Here is a 13,063-nt window from a genome sequence, read left to right on the forward strand (position 1 = left end):
ATTGGATGGGTAGGATAAACAGTCAAGAGCGTACTCTATCTTTACAAAGAAAATTATCTAGTTCAAGGATTTATTCAGGTTGTTTGGATTTGATTTATTTGTCTTTTCTTTTGCTTTGCAAATCTAGGAGGAAACGGACACAATCATTTCTGTGCCTTCCCAGAACAGCAAATTCATGTTGTTGTCATCATGGGGCAGAAGACCAACTGCGAGGCTGCACAAAGCCCCATGTTGAACATTCAGGAGGAGCTGGTAAGAATATTACTTTGTCTAGATGTGGGGCTGTACAGCTCCCATTTCGGCAGAGGAAAAGATTCACATACTGTATTTGTCTGTTATGAAAAGAAATATTAGCTCTGGTTATAACAGTTAAGATGGTCTTCCTGTCTACAGATACTCTTGAGTTTTGAGGTGACTGTGACTGTGAACCCCAGGCACTTCCCTAGACTTTTCAGCTCCTAGGGTGTGCTCATACAATACAACACATGTGTGATGAACACAATGAGAAGATCCGCTTCCCAGAAAGGGAAGATGTGAAGCAGGTGCATATTACTGCTCAATATGTTGCTTTGTTGCCTTTAATTAAACATCAACAATAGACCCCCAACAGAACAGCATGAGGTGCAAATGTTCCTTTTCATCCATACATGTGAATACTCACAGAAAAGGAATGGAATCGTCATACAGATTATTATTTCCTTCAAGGTACAGTTCGTTCTTTGTTGTGTTCTGTTTCTTTCTCTGCAGGATCAGCACAGATCAGATCCCTGTAGGGCATAATATTTGAACCCTGGTAAAAAAAAAAGTCACTGCCAGCAACCAAGGATGAGGGGTCACAGAAGACACCGCCCAGGATAGGTGGGTTCCCCACATGATAGTCATTGGCGAGATGGGATGTAATGGACAAGTTCAAGGCAGATTTAGTTTTCCTAATACACTTTATCGACCGTTAAGGATATATATATATATATATATATATATATATATATATATATATATATATATATATATATATATATATATATATATATATATATATATATATATATATATATATCATTGACTCCTCTATGTACTGTATTATATTACTTAAAAATATATGTGGTCCTATTGAAGCTATTAAATTGCTACTGACACCAAGTGGAACTATTTGATGGAAGCACTACAAAAAAGTTCTGTCTTACAGTATTTACAGTTTGCACATTAGGTCTTATGTATTTTCATTTTTTTCAGCTCTTGGAAATTATATTAGAATTCTAGTTAATATTATAAAAGGTGAGGAAGACCGAGCCCTTTTTTCTCCTGATCTGTCCTGAGTCTCTGCCCAAAGGCTTCAAGTGAAGACAAGTGAAGATATAATGTAATGTAGTGTCAGGTATGAGCATATTTCACTAAATATATATTATGAAGGTTTCAGCCTGTAGTTTGCTAATTGAGGAGTAAAAGTTGTTCTAGTCATGCACGTATTGAATGTTATTTGTGTATTTTGTAACATCCTAAAATGTTAAACAGCCCATAAGTGTAGAAAGCAGCAGTAATCCAACTAATTGGCATCTTTCTAATCTACAAAGAAATGATTGGATGTGATCCCTTTTGTGTGAGATCAAGCTGTATTATAAGGTTGACATATTTTGGCTGACAGTGAGTTACCCGTCACTGGCCCTCGCTCTACAGGTGAAGCTGTTGGAAACCCACACTTGCATGTGAGGCCTCCCTGGTATGTGTGCATAGTGTTTTGTAAAAGCTTGGCCTTTGATTTTGCAAAGTAATCAGAGCAGCTTCTTGATGGCTGAGTTCCTCTGCGAATACAGAGAAAAAAGTCACCATCCACTAACGCACACACACCAGGGGCCCGTAAGCATGCAATTTTGTATATACACAGGGGGAGGCAGAGCAACGACATCTTCGTGTGCTTGTGCCTTGCTCAAAGGCACCTGTGCAGTGCTCAGGAGGTGAGCCGACGCCTCCCATGGCCAGCTAACAGTCTAAACGTTACGGCTCACCCGGGTCTTGAACCAGCAACTTCTTGTTCTCACCCCAAGACTTGGTGGACTGAGCTACTTTTTGAGGGTGCAAAGGTCTCTGTTATTTTACAATTTGTTGTGAAGACTTGCAGCTAAGATCTGTTTGGGTTTTTTTAGAGTTTCATGAAAATATACATTTTTATTGTAAATATTTGTATATGGTATTACCTTAGTTCAATTTTACATTTACATCATGTTGTCAACCTACAGTATAGTATGTAATTTTTCAAGTTCCAAAAAGGTTTAGTGAGCATGTTGATTGACATTGGTTTGCATTGGGGTTTGTTTGTTTTTTCGATTTGAATTTGATTGTTTGTGTATATTTTGACTCAATATGTTCATGAAGTAGGTTGTAATGATATAATAACTATCTCTTCATATATATGAAATTTTGCTGAAGAAAAAGATACCAAGCATGGATAAGTTAAATTTTTTCATGTGGTATATAGACAAAAATCGTGTGTGTGTGTCTGTGTGTGTGTGTGTGTGTGTGTGTGTGTGTGTGTGTGTGTGTGTGTGTGTGTGTGTGTGTGTGTGTGTGTGTGTGTGTGTGTGTGTGTGTGTGTGTGTGTGTGTGTGTGTGTGTGGTTGGTTTCTGATCCAGGAATTCCTGTCGTGGATCAGTCATTTTTAACACTTAGGAAAGCTGTACAAAACAGTTACATAACTTTATTAACCTTCGGAGTGAACATTCAATACAGGAGCATATACTGTGTTCAACAATCTGAGGTTTTAAAATAAGTGAATTAAAAGAGGAAGCCACGTGGCATGTGATTGCACAGTTACAAATCGGCACAGGACTGAGTCCTGTGATTATGGTTGGTGAAACTCATCCCAGGTATGAAAGAATTTCATGAAATCAGAAGGCTCTTGTATGGACCAAACCTTTGACCTTCACACTGCGTGACCTATCAGTCTTTATTGTGGCATCATTCACAGAGAAAGTCACCAGCGTAAACAGAAAATACATTTAATTTGGTATATAAATGGATATAATCAATACTTTATATTCAAAGAAACTTCAGCAGTCTAACAAGTATTTTGGAGGTGGGAGGAAGCCGGAAAACCCGGAGAGAACCCACACAGACAAGGGGAGAACATGCAAACTCCGCACAAAGCGGGACACAGACCCGGAACCGCCTTGCTGTACGGCAACGGCGCAACCCACTGCACCTCTGTGTCGCCCTCTTAAATGACAAAAAATGTATTAAAAAAGAGATTAAAAAATTGTCCAACTTGTATCGAATATAGATTTTGGGGTTTTTGTCCATTAGTCCGTAACCTGAAAAAAACTAAAATAAAAATTTAAAATACATTCAAAAATCCACCATGATTGAAGAGTTTTCCTGGAATTTGCCCAGGAGCACACGCGCTCTTGTTGAGTTAACTTCCAACGACTCCCTGTAGCAGACATGATGTAGTCACATGATGGTCTGGCTGCACATCAGTTGGCATCTGTGCTCGCAGTACGTGCTGACATCATCTGTCGTGGGGATGCCGGAGCCTATCCCTATCGAGGCATGAGGCAAGGTACAATCTGGGCACGATGCCAGTGAAGGACAAACATGCACGTGCACCAATTTGTTGTTGCATTTACAGCTGTAGGCTTTGATGTGTTGGCTGGTTGGTGTCTGGTTGGTCTCTACTGAATGTCTAGAGCAGGACTCCGCAACCCACGGCTTTGGAGCCAAATGTGGCTATTCTGCGCCCTCTAGTGGCTGCCTGAAGATAAAAAATAATGCAGAAACTAAAATAAAATAGACAGATATTCTACTCATAGCTAAAAATCTTTAAAAAAACAAACTTTTTAATGACACCGTTTCTTGAATATGACTATATCAGGCCTACATTTCAACATTTCTGTAAACGAAGAATTGCATCATAGCCCGCGACACAAGTTTCAGCGCAATGCAATGCCAGGCAGATGTTTGTTGAAAACAAACCGGTGAGTGTGTGATGGGTGTGCCATGCATCCCAAAGGAAAAAAGGGAATGGCAGCTGATGAGAACAGAAGATTCAAGGAAGAATGGACCGAATCATTTGCTTTTGTTGCCAATGCGGAAGGATTGCCTGCACGTTTGTGCGATTGCAGTACTACTGGAGAAATATGAGGACTGCAAAGACAAATTTAAGAAGTGGATTGCATCTCCAAACTCTACTACTGCTGCTGACTTTGTTGTAACCTGAGAGATAATAAACAGTGGAAAACCGTTCACAGATGGCGATTACACAAAAGACTCATCCATTAAAATATCAGAGCACCTACTTTGAGACTTCAAAAGCAAAACAGAGATAATACAGAAAACTGTATACATTCCTCTCTCCGCAAAGACAGTGAAGGAAAGGAAACTCAACATCACCAATCAGCAAATCAAGGACATTAATTCAACTCCAGGATTGCCTGTGATGAGTCGTGTGATGTGAACGATAGTGAACAGAGAGCACTGTTGTGCAGGTGTGTAGACTCAAATGGGCTGCAAGAAGAAATGATGGATTAATACCACTAAAAGGCCAAACACAGGGGATAACATCTGTGAGGCTGTGCTGAAGTGTCTAACGACAAAGGCTTAAACATCAACCACCTGATTGCAGTTGTTACAGATGGGGTGCCCAATATAAAAGGGTCGCAAAAGGGGTTTGTGACTTTGTAAGGACTGATCGTTGATATGTGAGCTGCATTTGGGAGTAGATTTAACAAGTTCATCAACGCAACAAACATAACAGTGTCATTGTCTCCAGGATGCGCTGCAGGGAAAATGAACCTTTAATCATAAGTGGTCTTCATGTAGTTGTAGCCTACTTAGTCATTTTGATAGTAGGCTAATAGAGCTAATATACACTTGCAGACTTCATATAAGACTTGGCATATTTGATTTTAGTTTTTTGGTCCCCAATATGGCTGAAGTGCACTGGCGTTGCACCCGGAGTGCATCCTGCCTCACACTCCCAGTCAACTGGGATAGGCTCCAGCACCCCGCAACACGTGACGGTGGAAGAAGCGGGTGTAAAAAATGGATGGAAGGGTCCAATATAACTCTGAACATTTTGGGTTGCCGACCCCTGGTCTAGAAGAACAATTTCAGAATACATTGTGGGAGTGAATGCTTCATATTAATGCCATTATAAAATTATCGCCAAATAATTTTTCAGATTTTTCGGGAAACACAAATAACTGTATCATTTGTTGATGCTTTGGGCAATAAAAATGAGAACCAATGCAGTCAAAGACTGCAAAATCCCACAACACCCCTGAATTCAAAATTTTAGCCTGACCTATTTGCATACGTCACAGATCAAAGCTAGTGCTCTGACCTACTGTCACAAATCAAAGCACTACCTTTTATCTACGGTCTTACTCACACTGGCCTTCTCCTTCGTCCTTATTTCTTATCCAGTTCCTGATTGTACAAAAGTTAAAATCTGACCTTGACCTAGTATTCTCAAGGTCAATGTCATCATCTCATTGTCATTCCCTTTGCCTCCTGAGGAATGTGTTTTTTGTTTCGTCTTTCTATCTGCAATGGTTGCGGAAATATTTGGTGGACTAACGGACAGATGGACGGACGAACACACAAACGCTGACAATTACAATACATCACGCTTTGAAGCGGGATGTAAAAATTTCTGTAAAAAATATAACAGTCGAATATTTTAAGAGGGTGACAACATTGAAGAGTCAATGCTATACCTTTGTAAATGTAATCCCAGTTAGAGTCAGTGTGGGTCTACTGAGATTAAATAAGTCTCACATTGTGGGGGTATGATTTTTCCCATAAAATCAAAAAAATAAACCACGGCAACAACAAACAACAAACAAACAAACAAACAAAAACTATCAATTGTAAAAAAAAGAAAAAGCAGTAGCAATTTTCCAAAAAATCTTGTTGTGTTGGGATACTGAACATCCATTGTATAATTAATTTAGTTAAGATGTGCTTAAGTAAACCGCAACACTACAGATCCGCGTTTCATTTAAAAACATGATTGAAATGCTTGAAAGGCTAAGGACGACTAACATCATAAAAGCATTCCTTTGATCTCAACAAGACATGTAAGCCAAGGAGCAGAGTATATTAGGGTCGGTTGACGAGACAAAGACACAGGAATGACAGGAACAGGAACTCCTTGCAAGCTAGTAAATTTTTAGAGAGCTTTTTTTTGTCGAAGTCACAATGGTAAGCACAAGTTAAAATTTGTCCTGAGAGAAGTTGCCAGATTAGTGCAGTATATCTCGTGGGTTCTGTCCGGGTTCTCCAGGGTCCTCCCACCTCCAAAAACATGCGCTTCAGGTTATTTGACTGGTCCAAAATTGACCGTAGGTTTGAGTGTGTGCGTTCGTGTTTGTCTGTGTATATGTGCAGTGCCACTGCACCGCAGCGCCCTGCCTCACGCCCCTAGTCGGCTGGGATTGGCTCAAACAATCCTGCGACCCGCGACAGTGGATGAAGCAGGCAATGAAGAGAATGAATCTCATAAAAAGTGAATAACAGTTATAACTGTAATAACTGAATATCTTCAGAGTTTGAAGTTTTTCACACTATCTAAAATATTTGAATGTGCAAAATGCCATGTCGCAAATGTGAGCTGCTCCCTCTGTGCCAGAAACAGACTTTGTTCTGTAAAAGTGAGCTGGGCGGGATGAGCAATGATTAGCAACTATGTGGTGGCCCAGTGGGTAGCGCTGTCGCCGCACAGCAAGACTCTTCAGGGTTCCAGTCCTGCTCTGTGTGGACTTTGTATTTTCTCACAGTGTCTGCATTGGTTCTCTCTGCATTCTCCGGCTTCCTCACGTCCAGAAATAATCCAGCTCCAATGGCCGCCTATTTGTGACCCACCAACATCTTCCCTTGACATTCTGACCATTGAAGGGTTTAATACAAGGAAACAGTAAAAGTAGTACATGGAGGATGGTGGGCCTGGCCAAGGAAAAAGTCACCACCAAAAAAATGGTTGTCGTGCCGTAAGGTTCTCAAGGGGGTTCAGGTCTGGACTCTGGCGGCCAATCCATATATGAAAATGATGTCTCATGCTGTCTGAACCAGTCTTTCACAATTTGAGCCCGATGAATCTTGGCATTGTCTTCTAGGAAAAATGCCTGTGCCATCAGGGCCTCATTCTTTGAGCACATACTGTTGCTGAACCTGGACCTGACCCCAGATCATCACACTGCCACCACAGGCTGATACAGTGGGCACTAGCAGGCTTTGAACCAGAATTTTGTGCCAGTTGGTTTGCTCTGAACAGAAACAGTGTTAAAACGTTTCCTGTTTTACGTTCCACCCATGAACTGACGTTCCTAAAGCGGTTGATTTTCCATAACAACGGGATTTGTCTTTTGAAATACGTAGTTGTTTAGGAAGTAAGAAGCATGTCATTGCACCATTCATCCATTCATTTGTCAAATACCCGCTTCATCTACTGTCGTGGGGTGCTGGAGCCTATCCTAGCTGACTGGGGGCATGAGGGTAGACTCCGGGCGCGACGGCAGTGCACTGCAGAGGCACACGTAAACAGACAACCACACATGCACACACTCACACCTACGGGCAATTTGGAATCATTCACTTCATCTAAGCCGCATGTTTTTGGAGGTGGGAGGCAGGGGAATCTGGAAAGAACCCATGCAGACATGGGGAGAACATGCAAACTCAGCACAGAGCGGGACTCGAACCGGAAACCACTTTGCTGTGCGGTGACAATGTGCCATCCTTGGTGTGAACTCATCTTAGGACAGGGTCCCATGGTGTAATGGTTAGCACTCTGGACTTTGAATCCAGTGGTCCAAGTTCAAATCTCAGTGGGACCTAATTGAAACATCAAGCTTTTTCATATCCTTGATTTTTTTTTTTTAAATGTCACATAAGTTTCTGTCATCATTTATGACATCGCTGACGGTGATCTATTTGTACCAACGGAGCTGGTAGCTAAATCTTTACACCTGTTTAATCATCTTCTTTCTCACACTGTCTGTGACAAAGTTGGTAAATACTAAAGATACTCATGCAATCATGCTAATACATGCTAACAAAACCCCATAGCACACACAGCTGACGCTTCATGTTTGTTTTTTTGAATTTCCTTTTTTTTTTGTTTGATGAAATGCATGTAAATATGAAGAAAATCTGTTCCAATTCTTTTAACTTCAAACACTTTCTCCCATCTAACTCTTGGCGTACATCTAGTGGTTGAGTTTATGAATCATGCCTTAGTATTCCCTTAAATGTAGGAATAATGACTGAATTATGACAAAATTTTTTTACATGTTGACCATCATAACTGCATAAAAAAAATCAACGTCATGTTGAATATTCTCAAGTGGAAAAGAACAAACAGTTACAAAGCTGCATCTTTTGCTCTTCTTTCCCAGCGTGAATGTATCTCTGTCCATGTGGGTCAAGCCGGGGTCCAGATGGGGAACACCAGCTGGGAGCTTTACTGTCTGGAACACGACATCCAACCAGACGGACATATGCCCAATCGCGATCCTGTTGGAGGCCATGACGACTCCTTCAACACTTTCTTCAGTGAGACGGGGGCTGGGAAATACATCCCCAGAGCCGTCTTTGTTGACCTGGAACCCACTGTGATGGGTCAGTAGTATTGTGATGTTGAGCCTATTAATGTTTTTGGGTTTTTTTGAAAGATCAAGCACAAGCAACTTCAGATAAAGTCAGGTTTTGTTATTGCTGAGGTTTTGGGTGAAACATATATTCAAATCACCTTTGTCATCAGAATTGTGTTAGTTCAAAGAATCAAGTGTTTTGGTTAGACAGTATAAATCATTTTATCTAATTTCTACCCACTATTAGCACTTTCTTTACCAAATCAACATGTTTTTTTCATTTATTGTTGCTGTTTTTCCCAGATGAGGTACGCACAGGAATATACCGTCAGCTCTTTCATCCTGAACAGCTGATCTCAGGAAAAGAAGACGCTGCTAACAACTATGCCAGAGGGCATTACACCATTGGCAAAGAGATCATTGATGGTGTACTAGATAGAATCCGCAAACTGGTAAGGAACTTTGGGTGTATTCGTTCCATTGGAAACACATTTTTTCAGGTCTCTACATATACATGGTGGTCCTCCCTAACCCTAACAAATCTAAGAATCTGGAAAATAAACGCATCCTGCATCAATAGATTTTGGAATCCTTTGGAATTCATGACTGGACAGAATCAAAACGATCTGACTCATAAACGCCATGTGTGAAATCACAAGCGGGGCGTAATTGACCTATCCTGAGTCATATTTGATTGTCCACCCAGACATGATCGTGGTTATTCCAAAGGGGGAGTTAATTCAGGCTGTAGCGGTGTGTGGTAACGACCTGGCTCAGAGCTACGCACTGAAAGTTCCTCACAAGCTGTTGAAGTCAGCTAGCATTTGGCTAACTAGTTAATGCTGCTTCAGTCAGGTGTGTGTGTGTGTGTGCGTCTGTGTGCATCTGTGTGCATGTGTGTGCGTGTGTGTGTGCGTGTGCGTGTGTGTGTGTGTGTGCGCGCGTGTGTTCCTGCGTCCATCTGTCCGTCTGTCTGTTCATCCATGTAAGGCTATATCCCCAGCATCATAGCGAACACTTAGACATTAAATACTAATTCAGAACTGAGGTCTGTTTGGTGAACGAAAGCAGCTTTGGCTCTTGTAAGTGATCTGAGAACTGCATGTAACCAAAGCGACAACACCGCTCATTAACAAACAGCTTCAGCCTTTATTTACAGCCGAACAGATACTTACTGTCACCAGTCGAGGGTTAGGTTCAACTGACCTAAACCCAGTTTGTGAAATAATCCAGGCAGAAATCAAGAGATGAAATTATCACTCATTCCCAGCCCTGTGAGAGACAAAGGGTGGATACGTTCTCACACACACACACACACACACACACACACACACACACACACACACACACACACACACACACACACACACACACACACACGTACGCATGCACGCACATACGCACTTACACGCAAACACACACAAGCAGAGAGAGAGAGAGAGAGAGAGAGAGAGAGAGAGAGAGAGAGAGAGCGTGAAAGAGAGCAAATTTTTTTTGTTCAATATACTTTTGACTTACACTACCTCTCCGGTAACTCAGACTACCTGAGCTTCGCTCCCTGGTGTTGTTAGCAAGCAATCTTTTCTTGTCCGTGACAATTGCCTGGAAACACGGCTTTAGTTACAATGTCTTGTCTTGCGTTTGTCTTTGTGTTTCTCTCCATGAATTGTCCCCTGGTCTCAGGTCAATCAGCCATCACACAATGAGAAACTTAGTCACATTCGGCTGACTGAGAAGGCAGCTCCAGAAAAGTCAACCGTTATATCATGGAAAACAAGAGTGAGAAACCTGATAAAAATAAGAGTGAAACAGATGTAGTAGTGAAGTAAATGAAAGTTGAAAAAACTTCCAGACTATGGCGATCGATAAATAGTGCGCATGTAAACAAAACGCATGTGAACTTGAGCGGGGAGGGAGGTGCTGATAGTGTGAGCTCGGGGGGGGGGGGGGGGGTGATAGAGGGAGCTCAGAGCCACGCCCATTAACACAGCATTTCGGGGCGGAAATGATTTGATCACTATTCAAAGATATTGAGGACCACAGATCACTCTGGGGCAGGACATTTCAAATACAGTGTACAATGCTCCCTGGTTACCCGCGGTTAATATGTTCCAGGAACCACATGCGAATATAGCGATGAACTGTTTTATCTTATTATTTACAGTAATTTAAACGTTTATGAACCCTCCCCATACTGACATTAAACCACCTACTATCTGTATTACCTTTTCCCACACTCTTATCAACTGTCTGAAGCACTTTTGGGTCTCAGGGAAGTGCGCTGCGTTCCAAGACCCACTGACATCCAGATGCCATCAGCTAATAGTATGCGCGTACAGTATCATGGGACTAAACACTAAAAATCCGCAATGGGGTGAAGTCGCGTGTTGATACACGAAAGCGCGAGAGATTACTGTAGCTGGATATAATATGGTTATATTAAAAAACAGCATAATACGGGACCTTTAAAATTTAAGTTCAAAAGAATGAGAGTATAGAAAATAATGATGACTATGATTACTTGCATGGCTATCTAGACGAGCAATGGGTGAGAGAGCATCATATGATGATAGATAACCAAAAATTATGTAATTACAAATTCATATTCTGTGTATAGAGTATATAATTGTACAAATCAAGAGCAGAATCAGGAAAGACGTAACTCCACATATGAAGACAGGATAAGAAAAGATGTAGGAATGAAGACGAACTGTTGGATACCAAAGAGCAGGAAACCATATAGATAGCAACCTACTGTATGTTTGTGGAAATCTAATGTCAAATTGTTTTCCACAAGCTAACCTCAGAATGAATTTTTACTTGGGTCTGAATCCTCTTCAAAATACTCTCATGATACAACTTCACATTCAAATATCTCTGAAACCATAGCCTCCTTAGTGGAGGTATATAGATTTCTTTAGTAGTCATGCACATTTAGAATTATGTTAAAGACCAGTAGCATGCACACAAATTATACAAAACATGTTGTTTTTTGTTGCATTGTCTTTATAATATGAAGATAATACAATTTTATGATGTCTCTGTCTGCAGGCTGATCAGTGCACGGGTCTCCAGGGCTTTCTGGTCTTCCACTCCTTTGGTGGAGGCACTGGCTCAGGCTTCACCTCCCTGTTAATGGAGAGACTCTCGGTTGATTATAGTAAAAAGTCTAAGCTTGAGTTTGCCGTCTACCCGTCCCCTCAGGTTTCCACAGCTGTAGTGGAGCCTTACAACTCCATCCTGACCACGCACGCCACCATAGAGCACTCTGACTGTGCCTTCATGGTGGACAACGAGGCCATCTATGACATCTGTCGCAGGAACCTCGACATTGAACGTCCATCATACACCAACCTGAACAGGCTCATTAGCCAGATTGTGTCTTCAATCACAGCTTCCCTTCGCTTTGATGGAGCCCTGAGTGTTGACCTGACTGAGTTCCAGACCAACTTGGTGCCCTATCCTCGTATCCACTTCCCTCTGGCCACCTATGCTCCAGTAATCTCTGCTGAAAAAGCCTACCATGAGCAGTTGTCTGTTGCTGAGATTACAAACGCCTGCTTTGAGCCGGCCAACCAGATGGTGAAGTGTGATCCTCGTCATGGTAAATACATGGCTTGCTGCCTGCTGTATCGTGGCGACGTGGTGCCCAAAGATGTCAATGTAGCCATCGGTTCCATCAAAACCAAACGCACCATCCAGTTTGTGGACTGGTGCCCTACAGGCTTCAAAGTGGGTATCAACTACCAGCCCCCAACTGTGGTTCCTGGAGGAGACCTGGCTAAAGTGCAGAGGGCTGTGTGCATGCTGAGCAACACCACAGCCATCGCTGAGGCCTGGGCTCGTCTCGACCACAAGTTTGACCTTATGTACGCCAAGAGAGCCTTTGTCCACTGGTATGTTGGAGAGGGAATGGAAGAGGGAGAGTTCTCTGAGGCCAGAGAAGACATGGCTGCGCTGGAGAAGGATTATGAAGAGGTTGGAATTGACTCGGCTGATGAGGCTGGGGAAGGTGGGGAAGGGGATGAATATTAGGTTCAGCTGTCATTATCATTTTATTTAACAGACAAGGTTGGTCTATAGCATAAATTGGAGACAACTAAGAAATAGAACACATTTTGTGTATTAAATGTTTTACCAACATTTTTAAAAATCCACTTATCCTTTGTAGAGATGACAGTTTGGTTGTGCATCAAAACTCTGTTTGACAGGTCAGAAGTTTTATTCCTGTGTTGTTCAATAAATATTTCCCATAAAAATGGCGAATCCTTGTCTGTCCATAAATGAGAATTTTTGGACTTGAACACGGTTTTATTTTTAGAACTGTTTAGAAGTGTTGGCCTTGTGTTATTGCTCAAGCACACATTCATGGAAAATCTGCAGTCTCACCTCAAATCCAACTAATGAGGTCTGTTCTAAAAGGGTGTTTACTAACATCAGGTCAAACTGACTGCAATACAAAAAGTTAAATGAGTGT

General features: G+C 41.7%; 1 protein-coding gene and 1 non-coding gene across 2 annotated transcripts; both read left to right on the forward strand.

Annotated features, from left to right (window-relative positions):
* Positions 1 to 781: 781 nt before the first annotated feature.
* LOC137593386 (tubulin alpha-1 chain-like) lies at positions 782 to 12,621 on the forward strand. The gene is made up of 4 exons (XM_068312049.1): positions 782 to 858; positions 8,392 to 8,614; positions 8,890 to 9,038; positions 11,638 to 12,621. Exons 2-4 carry the CDS (start codon positions 8,434 to 8,436, stop codon positions 12,619 to 12,621), a joined length of 1,314 nt encoding a protein of 437 aa, XP_068168150.1. The 5' UTR covers positions 782 to 858; positions 8,392 to 8,433.
* Positions 7,759 to 7,830, forward strand: trnaq-uug (transfer RNA glutamine (anticodon UUG)). The gene has a single exon. It is a non-coding gene; the product is annotated as a tRNA-Gln (tRNA).
* Positions 12,622 to 13,063: the final 442 nt, after the last annotated feature.

The sequence above is a fragment of the Antennarius striatus genome, chromosome 4 (genome assembly GCF_040054535.1).
Source record: "Antennarius striatus isolate MH-2024 chromosome 4, ASM4005453v1, whole genome shotgun sequence".
Classification (NCBI taxonomy): domain Eukaryota; kingdom Metazoa; phylum Chordata; class Actinopteri; order Lophiiformes; family Antennariidae; genus Antennarius; species Antennarius striatus.